This window comes from Aulostomus chinensis, chromosome 22, assembly GCF_037954235.1.
Source record: "Aulostomus chinensis isolate RoL2024-O1b breed Wild chromosome 22, RoL_Achi_v1.0, whole genome shotgun sequence".
NCBI lineage: Eukaryota > Metazoa > Chordata > Actinopteri > Syngnathiformes > Aulostomidae > Aulostomus > Aulostomus chinensis.
The window spans coordinates 10862507-10874193 of NC_141341.1; the positions used below are offsets into that span (position 1 = coordinate 10862507).

The 11687-nt window shown below is 44.7% G+C and overlaps 1 protein-coding gene across 2 annotated transcripts; it reads left to right on the forward strand.

Annotated features, from left to right (window-relative positions):
- Positions 1–71: 71 nt before the first annotated feature.
- ppp1r18 (protein phosphatase 1, regulatory subunit 18) lies at positions 72–11236 on the forward strand. Of its 2 annotated transcripts, none has more exons than XM_086193827.1 (4): positions 72–492; positions 856–4632; positions 9638–9911; positions 10330–11236. In XM_086193827.1, exons 2-3 carry the CDS (start codon positions 922–924, stop codon positions 9881–9883), a joined length of 3957 nt encoding a protein of 1318 aa, XP_086049953.1. In that variant the 5' UTR covers positions 72–492; positions 856–921; the 3' UTR covers positions 9884–9911; positions 10330–11236. The 2 variants fall into 2 exon arrangements, with proteins under 2 accessions (XP_086049953.1, XP_086049954.1); XM_086193828.1 differs by having other exon boundaries at positions 9638–9842.
- Positions 11237–11687: the final 451 nt, after the last annotated feature.

Below are 11687 nucleotides of genomic sequence, written 5' to 3' on the forward strand. Positions count from 1 at the left end.
CCACCTCTTCTCCAATTAGCCCTTCTGGATGGAGGGATGAGACTTGGAGGAGGAGGAGGAGGAGGGAGTCAGTGCCCGGGCAGACGGCAATGTTCTTTAAACGCCTGTCTTAGACCCGACAATATGGTGTGTGCCACTAAACTCTCCTGATGGAATTTAATGTAATTATCGGATTACAGCCACGGCGATCCGACGCTGAAATTGTTGAGGCTGCTCCACCGACCACGGAGGTGTTTTAATGCTCTTCTTCACGGTGAGTTCGCGGTGTGATTGGTCTTGTTTGACGGGTTTTTTAAACGCTACGTTTTGAAAGTTTGGATTAATCTGTAAATCACTGGCAAAGGATTCCCACCCCCCCCCCCCCCGGTCGAAGCCTGGAGCGCATTACGCACAGCCGTGCCAAGATGCACAATCCTCCTCCGGCCGGAGCGGAGATGTGAGCGGTAGAGTTGAAGCTGATACAGTGATAATAACTGAAGAACGGGACTTTAGGTGAGTAACATTTCCATATTTTCAACTGCAGCAGAGACAAACTGTTTGCTGAAATTTCTCCTATGAATTCAGGATATTGTTTTGTGATGAACCTGAAAGTTTGACTGTGTACATCAGGTCAGTGCGAGTCATTTGCGCCTTTAAAAGTTTTGATTTATCTGTTCTTTTTCTTTTTGTTAGTTTGCTGATATTTTGTGGCCCAGATTGCAGCCATGTTTGGGCTTCATCTGAGCCAGTTTTAGGTCCATATGCCTCAATTAGAGCTCTGAGTTGATTATTTGATGCCAAAATTCCAATTAGAACACCTGAATTGAACATGTTTATGAAAGAAATATGATTTTATACAATTATTTTCTTTTTCAGGTCAGTCCCAGAGGCTCTCAAGTGGAACGGTGTCCATCTTGTCCTAAAGCTCACAGCTTTTCTGTTATGTCTGTGTCCTCTCTGCCGGAATGGAAGCAACTCCTGTTGGAGAAAAAAAGGAGAGAGGAGGAAGAGCGAGAGAGGAGAGAAAAAGAAGAGGAGGAGAAGTTTGCCAACATGCCCGCTTGGAAGCGAGGGATCATCCAGCGGAGGAAGGCGAGGCAGGAAAGCTTGGGGGACAGAGAGAAGGACAGAGATGTCTGTCTTCTGCAGGTGGATGCCAGATCTCCGTCTGATGGTCTGAGTGACACAGACAGCTCTGTAACAGTCAACCTGGGAAGTGAACTGTCTCTCAGTCCAGATCCTGGGCTATGGCTGGACACAGATCCTAAACCAGAGAGCCAGGTGTCTGTGGAAACTATAGTTCCTCTCCATGAAAACCCTTTTATCCGTACTCAGAGTGCGAAGAGGAAAAGCAGGGATGCAGATGTGGGTTATCAGGAGAGGGCGAATGAGGTGGAAGTCAAAGAGAAGGACAAAATGACCTCCAGGGGTCATGATGGTGAGTCTGGCAGAGGAAGAGATATCGAGCTGAAAATAGAAAGGTTTAGAGACTTCAGTGAAGGACGGGAAAAAGAGAGAAGCAGAGACAGGAGTCAAGGCAGAGAGACTAACAGGGAGGCATGGGAGAGAGACAAAGGCTCATGGAAGGAGTCAGGGAAAGATGCCCTCAGGGAGAAAGAATTCCTGAAAGTAAGAAAAGATGACGAGGACAAAGAAACAGACACTTCATTCACTCCCCTTGCCTCTTGTCTTCGAACCATCCACGCCGACAACATCATCATCATCGAACAGGACAGGAGATGCAGTGATGAGAGAAGAGGTAAATGGAGGGAGGTGGACAGGCCTGATGAAGACCACCAGGGCAAGAGAGGGATGAAGATGGACCTGAGGGAGATCCTGGCTGGAGGAGGGAGCGTGACCGAGATACGAGCCTCTGATGTTGTGATCATAAAGCCCTCGGCTAGTGCTGAGGAGCGGGATCTAGTAGAAGTAGCCGGAGGGAAAGTCTTAGGACGAGCAGACGGGGAGGTGAAGGGCATCGTGGATGGAAGGAGGGACGGTTTGGGCCGGGAGCTCAGAACCGACATTTCCTGGCTGAGAGAAAAAGAGAATATAAAAGAGAAAGAGAGACCTTGTGGCCAGGCGACTGTCATTAAAGATGACAAGAAGGACAGCTTGGACGATAATGTGTTTGTGGAAAGAGGAGGACGAGTTAGCCAGCTGCTGAGTAAATTTGGAGAGCACCCCAAACCTCCATCACGATCTAAGAGTTCCGATAACTTCCTTAGACCTGCAAGGAGAAAATACTCAGGAGATCAAGATGATCAGCAGTCTGAGGAGAGCAAGACAGATAGGAGGAGTATACTACTGAAAGGCGTGCCAAAACGCTCTTTTAGCTTCTCTGATCGAGTCATCAGCGCGAAGGAGAACGGTTTGGATGGAGAAGGGTGTTTTGAGAGGAAAACACGTGATAAGATGCACTCAGACAAGAGCATGGTACCCTGGGTAAACATAGCAGGCTTAGGGAGGGAAACAAAAGCCAAGATCAAACTTGGATGTGCGCGTCTTTTGGATAAAGACAGGTTTGGAAAGCATAAAGATGTAAAAAATGAAGATGAGAATGTTGAGAAGAGGGGTGCGGAGAAGGCAATCGATGGAGATGAAGGGTTCACGGTGGCATTTGTTCAAAACACAGAAGGGATCTCGTTTGCTAGACGAGTTCCCATCAAGCAGGATGGGAAAGCGAGGCCGGCTGAAAGGCAGGTGAAGCGGTTGTCAGATGACAGGGGTTTGCCAAATGTTGACGTGGGAAGACAGACTGAGGCACAAGTTTGTGACAAAAAGGCGTTGGAAAGCACGATTCCAGCTGAAACATTCTCCAATTATATCACGGACGCATCAGCAATCAGTCCGTTGCACACTGCCGAGAGTTATAACAGACCTGAATCAGGTTTCACCGAGTGCTCGAGTCTACTGAGTACGGTAACAGATGTAGAGGCAACCTGGAGCAACACACCAGGAGTTTACTCTGTTCTGTCACAGCAAACAGAGGAACTTATCAGCAAAATAGAAAAGATTGGAGACACGACTCTTTATAGCAGTGAGAAAGCTTCCAGGGCTGCTCATGAGATGACTAAAGAGAGCAAGCAGGAGGGACACACTCACAGTGATGATTCTGTCCTCAGGTCTCCAAAAAGGACTACACCTATGGGGATCCCTCCGGGTCCTCTAGAGATTCAAATCCCCAGGACTGTATTTTACGTTGCAGAAGAGATCGGTAAAAGCAACGAGGGTCAAGGGGTTGAGAGGAGGGATAGCTGGAGGATCGGCAAGCCTTTAAGCCGTATCGAGTCCCTAAGAGAGAAAATTAGACAAAGAGAACTTGAGAGACGGAGACAAAGAGAGGCAGAGGTTGAAGACGGGAGCGAAGGTGCAGAGGTCGCTGATGCTCAGACAGCAGCTGACAAATGTGATGAAACTGAAAACAAGAGAGAGTTGGAAGCTGCAGCTGATGTGCAAAAGAGGATGGTTGACACAGGACAGGAAGACACAGAAGCGCAGACATCCTTAACTGCATTTGACGTCACACAGGAAGTCAGCGTGTTGCAAACTTGCCCTCAGCTTCCTGTTCCTGCACCGCAGTCCGAAGCCGACAGAGGAGAGGAAGTAGCTAGCAGCTTCGAAGTTAACTGCTTCCAAATATCGGAGGATGAAGAAGACGCCCTGAAAGATGTGGAAGAGGAGCTGAGGGTGAGCGCTGAGAGCAAAAACGGAGAAAGACAGGAGGAGGAAGAGAAGGAGCTCTCCATTGAGGAAGAAGAGGAATCCCCTGTTGATCTGCTGCCTCTCTCGCCTTCGCCACCTCATCCCAACTCCCTCACAGCCATGAGTCGGATCTACAACCTGGAGACGGTTGGTTCAAGGTCGGGCTTGTGTCTTAGAGAGAGACGTGTAGATATTTCACCAGTGCATCTGGTTAAAGTGAAACCTCTGATATCGAATGCACAACAGGGGGACAGGAACGTATTCCCAGGTGAGGATATTTGTGGGGTTCAGACTATACAACGCCAGATAGAGCAGTTTCAGCTGACAGGGCAGGAACATGTTGCCTCTACATCATCCAACACTCTTCTTAAGGTCCAGGAGGCAAAGGGGTGGCAGAGCAAAGGAATGATAAAACACTCGTTAAAGGACGATGTCAAGATCCAGGAGAAAGAAACATCGGAAACAAACCCCAAACTGTCTCCTCAGGGTGTTTGTTCTCCTACATCTCAGCTCCAACAATTCAACCAAACTGTCCCCATCACACCGTCTTTCAGGAGCCAATCTCCGGACAAATCACCAAAAACCTCAGATTGTGCCCCAACGCCGGTGTCCTCCCCGTGCTCCCCATCTCCTGTCCAGTCTCCCTCTCTCTCTCCCTCTCCCTCACCGTCGCCAACGCTCTTCTCCATCAAGAGCATCTCTGGTGGCCACGTGAAAAGAGGCGCCACCATTACAATCACCCCAAAAAAGCCTGTTGGAGGAGGAGGAGGAGGAAGAGGGACCACACCAGCAACTGCAAAAAACCCACAGCAGCAAGCTCCAGTAACTTCCACGGTGGCTGAACCAACAAAGAAGAGGTACCCAGCAGTGGAGGAGATTGAGGTGATTGGCGGGTATCAGAATCTGGAGAAGTCCTGTCTGGTTAAAGGCAAAGGGACGCCAAAAAGGGTGAGTGGAAACTACCTTGAGTACTACTCTCTTACATGGAGTTTTTGTGGATGAAAATTGGGAAATAACAGATTTACTGACCTCTTAAATCATATGGCAGCAGAGTTGAAACATCGATTATGACAGTGAATTTAAAGGAAGACAGGAAGTATTTGGGAAATAGGCTGAACACTTGTCCTCCTGGAGCCAGGCAAGATGATAGATACCCCTTATTTCCTCTGTGCTGCATTACAGAGCCGAGGCCCCCGGAGACCAGCTGACTGCTAGTTAGCTTAGCATAAATTATGGTAGTGGGAAGAAAGTGTTAGCATATCTCTGCCAAAAATCATCACATACACTTAAAAACATCCTTTACTTACATTAGCAGAGCTACAGTTGTCTAATATTCTCTATGAAATTTAAAAAAAGAGGAATTCAAAGACATTGTAATTTTAGAATTAGACACAATAGGAACTACTTTACGGACTAGGCGTAGGGATTTGTTGAAGCGCCTCAAAGACCCTTTTGTAACTTTTGTTGCTGGCTAGATGAGCGACTGCCCACCAGAGGATGAGGGTGATCATCTCGTGACAAAACAAGCTCCTGAACCTGATACTTTTGATGCTAACACTTCCCACCCACTACCATTCATTGTGCTGAGCTAGCTAGCGTTCAGCTAGTCTCTGTGGGCCTCAGCTCCCTAAGGCACACACAGGGTATTCATCTTATTATCTGGCACCGGGGAGGATGGCTTCTATTATCTAAAAACTTAGCGTGTTCCTTGAACATATCATTGCACAAACAGGGAAACACAGAGGAATCACAAGGTCGGAGAACTTGTTGGACTCCTGTTGTCAAGCAGAATCCCTTTTCACTGGGAGAACATCCCTTTTGATTGAGGAGTACGATCACATAGGCAGACCTAAGCCGGTTAAAGCCTTATCGAGCACGACATCTTGATTCTTAGCCATAAAATCCTGAAGGGATCTGCATTGGCGTTTGCCTCTGCGCTCTAATTCGCCACAGACGTTTGACTTTTACCCCTCGTAAGGGGTGGAACGTGTTCAGTGGCACTGATGACAGTTTCCTGGATCCGTGGTTTATCTTTTAAAAATAGACTTAACAGCAGGAAGACTGCTTGTTTTGTTTTGTATACAGTAGTGGAGAGTGATGAAGTACAATTACTTCTTATGCTTTATTTTTAGCTTGAAGGTTTGAAATGAACTGTTGTTTTGGGTTTGTTTATTTGTTGTTGTTTGGTTGTTGTTGTTTTTTTCATTTTTAAAATGTGATTGGCCCCAAGCTCTGAATAGACTCAACTGGGTTTGGTCTTATAGCAGAAAAATAAAAAAGGAGAAGTCCATGATCCATCTGTCTGAACCTGAAGCATCCATGTGTGAAACAAGAAGTCTGAGAAACATCCACTTTCAAAGCTCACCGACGGCGATTTTGGTGCCATGGTGTCGAAACCCGAACACATGCAGACACATCGATAGCCAAGTCAATGTTTCAGGTTTCAGAAATGAAGAATAATAACATGTTCCTAAAGAATAAAGTTCACACAATACAAATACTATAACAGTAAATATTCATGTTCCCAACGTTCACTGTTGTGTGTGAATAAACAACAGCTCTGCCTTAGAGAACTCCCCAGGTCCGTAGGCGCATTATGAAAACAACGCAGATTTGATTTGCTATTAAAGAGGAAATATACTTTTGAATACTTCAGTATTTTTTAAAAGCGAGTGTTCTGGTTTCTTTGCGATACTAAATATCTGACGTTCAATAGCAGTTCCAGTAATATTTTACAGAAGAGGGAAATGTAGATGAGAAATCATGCTGCAGAGCAACTCTTCACTTCAGAGGGAATAAACGGTTCAGAAAGAGAAGAGCAGAACGGACAACAGGCTCGTTAGCGGGTACACCTCACCGTCTCCTCTCTAAAAGACACTTTTTTTCTTGGTTGTATTTTCATCATTCAGCTTTTGTTCAAAATATTGTATAGAAATGAAGGAACCAGCATCACATCATGACTGGCCCAAATCGTCTCTTATTGTGAAAAGAGCGCATTGTAACAGTCCTGTTAGTTGACTCAAGCACTGGGTTGGACTACTTGAGCCCGTTTATGCGAACTGAACACTTCCCCTGAGGGAAATTAAAAGTAATAAAGCGATAGAGTTTGATGTGAAGCCTTCTACACTTCTGCAGAAACAGGCAACCAGCGACAGGCTGACAGCCCTCTCCTCCCTCCTTTAGCATTTTGTCAAACGTCAAATACTTGTGAACACATGAATATTTACAGTAACTGAATTCAAGCAAATGAATCCCTGGACTCCATATTTAGACTGTCTGTCTGCTTCTTTCAACTTTTGCTGAATCAAGTCTTTGTCTGAGAAAGAGTGGGAAGTCAGCTTTTGTGTAACAAAGGGAAGACGACGTTGTTCAGTGACACCCAATAAACCTTGTTCTTTTTAACCACATCCAACTATTGGAAGGTACGATGCTTTTTATTTTCCAGGGAAGAGCGTCTGATGGTTAAATGACCTCTCAGACAGGAACTGAGCGAGTTGCAGACTTTGTTCCCTCGCACGAATTTTGCCATTTTTGTTGAGTCAGCCCTCGCTGCCTCTCGGACAAACCTCTCTTTGTGTCTTCTCGGCTGCTTCCTAGCAGCGGGGGTTCAGTTTGTTCGACCGGAGTCTTGGCAAACTGTTTTTGACTGCGCCGACCTTCCCACTGTTCGCCTGAGCGTTACTGACAACAGGCTGCCAAGTTTGAACGAGATAGAAAGAGACAGAGAGATGAGAGAGAACCGTTTGATGGTGGTGTAATGTGTCAACAATGAGCCAGAAATATGGAGGGGAGAAGGAAAGTGACAGTTTGACAGCCATACTGAGAGGATTAAAGGACGACTGAAGGTTTTGGTTCAACAAAAACTCCCTGTCACACTTTAGTTTTTGCACACTTCCTCTTTCATACTTCCTTCAAACAAGACAGAAATCAACACAAGGAAGTGATGCTGTTTCTGTTTTTAGTCTCAAACACTAATGGTTTCTATTAGCAGGACATCTTCGCACAAGTCATCATCGGGAATTCTTGCTAAAGAAATATTCTCAGTTTGCACATAACTACACAAACAATTATAACCTAGAATATATCTCTCTGAGTAATCCCTCGTTTCACCCCCAGGGCAACAATCTCTTTTTCTCTCTCCGTCAGTAAACACCATCCGCTTTGGCAATGGCGGTAAAGCTGCAGCCAGTGACCACTCCGTGATTCCCTGACCACCTGTCACTCCCATGTTGAGGCCCTTCAGACGCTTTGACGTCACCCCCCCAACCCCACCCCTCCCCAGAACCACGCCATGGTGTCACAGAAGGGGGAGACTTGTACACTCCATCTCTTCTGCCCCGCACTCGCATTACGGTGACACTTTGCAAAGTTTAAGCACATTTCTGACTTTTTCCAACTTGACTATTAGGAGTTTTCTGTCTTTTTTTTTTTTTTTCCACCTGCAATTTTTTAAGATCGAACTAAACAGGATTCCGGGGTTCTAGGATGGAACGTTACTGAAGTCAGCTCTCTCCAAACTCCCCCCTTTCTCAGCCTTTTTCTCCCAACTCTTTCCATTCCCATCCCGTGCGTCTGCTACCCCGCTGTGTTAACCTGGGTTAATCAGGTTCAGCGAGGGAGGATTAGCCTCCTGGGCCTGAGCACCGTTGGTTGGCCTCCCTAATGCAGAGCTATTATCTGCACTCACACAGACACGGTCAGGGTGAAGCTACGGTAACTTGAATCGCGTGTGTTACATTTCAGGCTGTATCCAGATCATGTCTGCACCCACGGGTATATTTACTACAAGTCTGGGCCTCTGAGTTGAGCTGCTGTTATTATAAGGCGCGCCGTGGATGTACGGCGCTAACCCGTCGCGGTGTTTCCTGTCAGATTTGGGCCATCTGTTTACACCAGGCTGACCTTCAAGTAAACAAACTCCTCGCAAACATCCGTCATTCTTGGCAGAAACAAGCTAAACAGCGCCGTTGCTTTTGCTTTTTGCTCCTTTTTTTCCGCACAAAAAGACGAACTTTAACACAGTTGAGGTGACCTGTGGATATCACAGGTCGACCTTTTAATGGCTGATCAGTGATTCAGACGAGCGTCACTGAGTGCATCCTCTAAGGGAATATTTCATGTCCTCAGTTAACATCATAACTCCTCCAGCCTGTGTTTACATCTGCAAAATATAGGAGCACGCAGGAAGAAGAGGACGCATATCTTTGGACACACACACACACACACACACACACACACACACACACACACACACACACACACACACACACACACACACACCCGCGTTGTGCCTTATTCCTTTCCCCCCTCACCATTAAACATAGGATCAGATTTCTTATTTTTACGTAGGTGTGCGTCAATCTGTATAATGTGTATGTGTGTAATGTATATACATTTATTGCTACTAGAATTATTTTCATTTAATTTGTAGTATTTTGCGTAATCCCTGCAGTGTTTACAGCCTGGAGGCCATGTTTTTTGATCACAACGCTCCTCTCTAATATTCATCATTTCATTCAGCGATATTATATATTATAGTATATATTTATGTACTCATAATTATTATCACTAGATCAATCATAGCAAAGCAAGAGGTAATAGCTGCTTTTGCATTTATTTTTTCTTTATTGAAATTTTTTTTTAAGAATAACGATGTGTCTTTCTCGCTGGTGTCTGGACCAGACGAGCGTCCGGACTCCAGTCCTGAGATTCTGATTTCTGGGAATTTCAGTGCTTCGTGTGTGTTGTGACAGTTGTTACCTTCATCAAAACTTTGGACTTCGGACTGTAGTTTCATGAATATTTAAAACACTGGCTTTAAAAATAAGGTGGTGTGGCACCTCGCAGCCTCTCGTAAAAAAAACTTAACAAAATTTAAAAAATACAAATAAAAACAACGATAATATGAAAAGGAAAACAATAAGAAAAATATCCAACCTCTCTGTGTTTCCAGGGGAAGGTGTGTTTCGACGAAGACAAGCTGGAGCAGGTTTGTGAGTACCCGTCTGAGACCTCCATGTTGGCGTGCACCCTCTACCCTCATGACCTGGGGAGGACGCAGGGAGAGGAGACGCAGGAGGAGGATGTAGACGGAGGACCGGTTGTGTCCAAGAGCTCCAGGAGCGTGGGGATTTCAACAGGACGGGGTCTACGAGTGGGTCAGTGTCACCCCCTTCTCAAAAAACATAGCGTGTGGTGAATGTTTTGAACCACGTGATGTCTCCAAGGTGATACTCTTTTCTTTTTTTTTCCTCCTGCATTCTCATTGGTGTTTCAAGAGTAATATCTTGTTACTGCCAGAAAGTAGACTGGGTTTATCAAGCCTGATTATTCCTCTGTGCCGTGGAACGATGCTGTTTTCCAAAAGCAGCTAACAAGTCATCAATTAGTTGTGGAATTTGTCGTCTTATACGTGTGTGGAGCAAGTTGGCAGTGTGGGCAAACTCAGAATGAGAATAAGAACAACCTTGGAACTCGATTCACGCCACAGATTTCATTTATGTTGCTTTCAGTTGTTAAATCATGTAAAATTACTCAATGAAGTAGCATAAATGTAACTTTTTCATGAACTGGAGGAAGTTTAATTTAAAGAAAATACAGTTCAAATCACAATGTTCACCAACCGTCCTCACCTCTGTCTTCCAGATGAGTCTTGTCCCCGATAGAGGCGAGTCACCGGTCGCCAGAAATGCCCATGTGATTCCACGACCAACATTTGACTGAACTTTTTTTGGGGGGGGGGCTGTGTGAGGAGTTGTAATGAGTGCTTTTAATCCTCGTGGTGTTTCTGTTTAACTTAGAATGTGCGTGAGTGAATGAGACGGGTTCATGCAGTCGCTAAAAGGAAAAAAAAACTTTTGCTTACTTTTTTTATTTTCAGGGATTTTGAGGGAGCAAATGTGAATGTATAAGTGAGGTACGTATTGTGAGGATGATTGTAAAAGCTGCAGTTTTTCTGCTCTTCTGAAGATCACTTATCTATGCAACACAATAGGAGAATTTGATTTTTTTAGCTGAGTATGTTGTGACTGATGGAAGAGGGATGTTTGTGTCGTCTGGTTTCACGTGCCTGCTGGATTTGTGAGGATCAGTTCACGTAGATATGAAACGTAAAAGCTCCTCCCAGCAGGGACGAGGGCGGTGCAATGCTTTGTGTTTATCGCGGGGTTTCATTGAGCCTTACTGTTCACAATGGCGACTGATAAGAGATGATTTATATGTATTTTTTTGTCTAAAGGAAGTGAAAGACGCTGTGTGGATGGGAGAGGAAAACATTAAAAACAATTAACTGGTTAACTTCATTGAATTACAGCTGCTGTCTGACTTTTGGCTGTATTAATAATTACAGAGTATTTTTTTGCGTGTTAACATTTTGATCGGTAAAATGTTCATCATGCAATGTCTGTACAAATCCAATGTTTTTTTTTTCTAGTGTTGTTAAAGAAGCTGGCTTCAAGAGAAAAACGTAATAAATATCTCTGAAAACTGTTTTCTGTATTTTTTGTTATTTTGACTTACAGAAAGTACAAACAGATTGAATGAAATAAAATATGAAATGAAGAAAAAGCCTTGTCCCAAGTATTCTCTGATTTCAGGACTGCGATCGTTCTCCTGGTGCTTGTAAGAAAGCGTTTGCATTTTGTTTTTAACAATGAACAACACATACACAAATAATACAATGTAATTATTTTGTTTTTTTATGTATTTATCATGTGTTGCAGCAACCATTATTGACATACTGAGGAGGAAGGCAGGCCACATTATATGATTATTATAATATTATATGATAAGTTTTTGTTTTGTTTTTGGGCATTGGAGCAGATTCATGATTGGGCACCGCAGACAACCAAGAAATTTTCAAAGTAGTTAAATCTATTGTTGTGAGGCATTTGAGATTTATATCCTGCATAGGGGGCTGCACGGTGGTGCAGTGGTCAGCACTGTGGCCTCACAGCAAGAAGGGTTCGAGTCCTGGCTCGGGCGCGGGATCTCTCTGTGTGAGT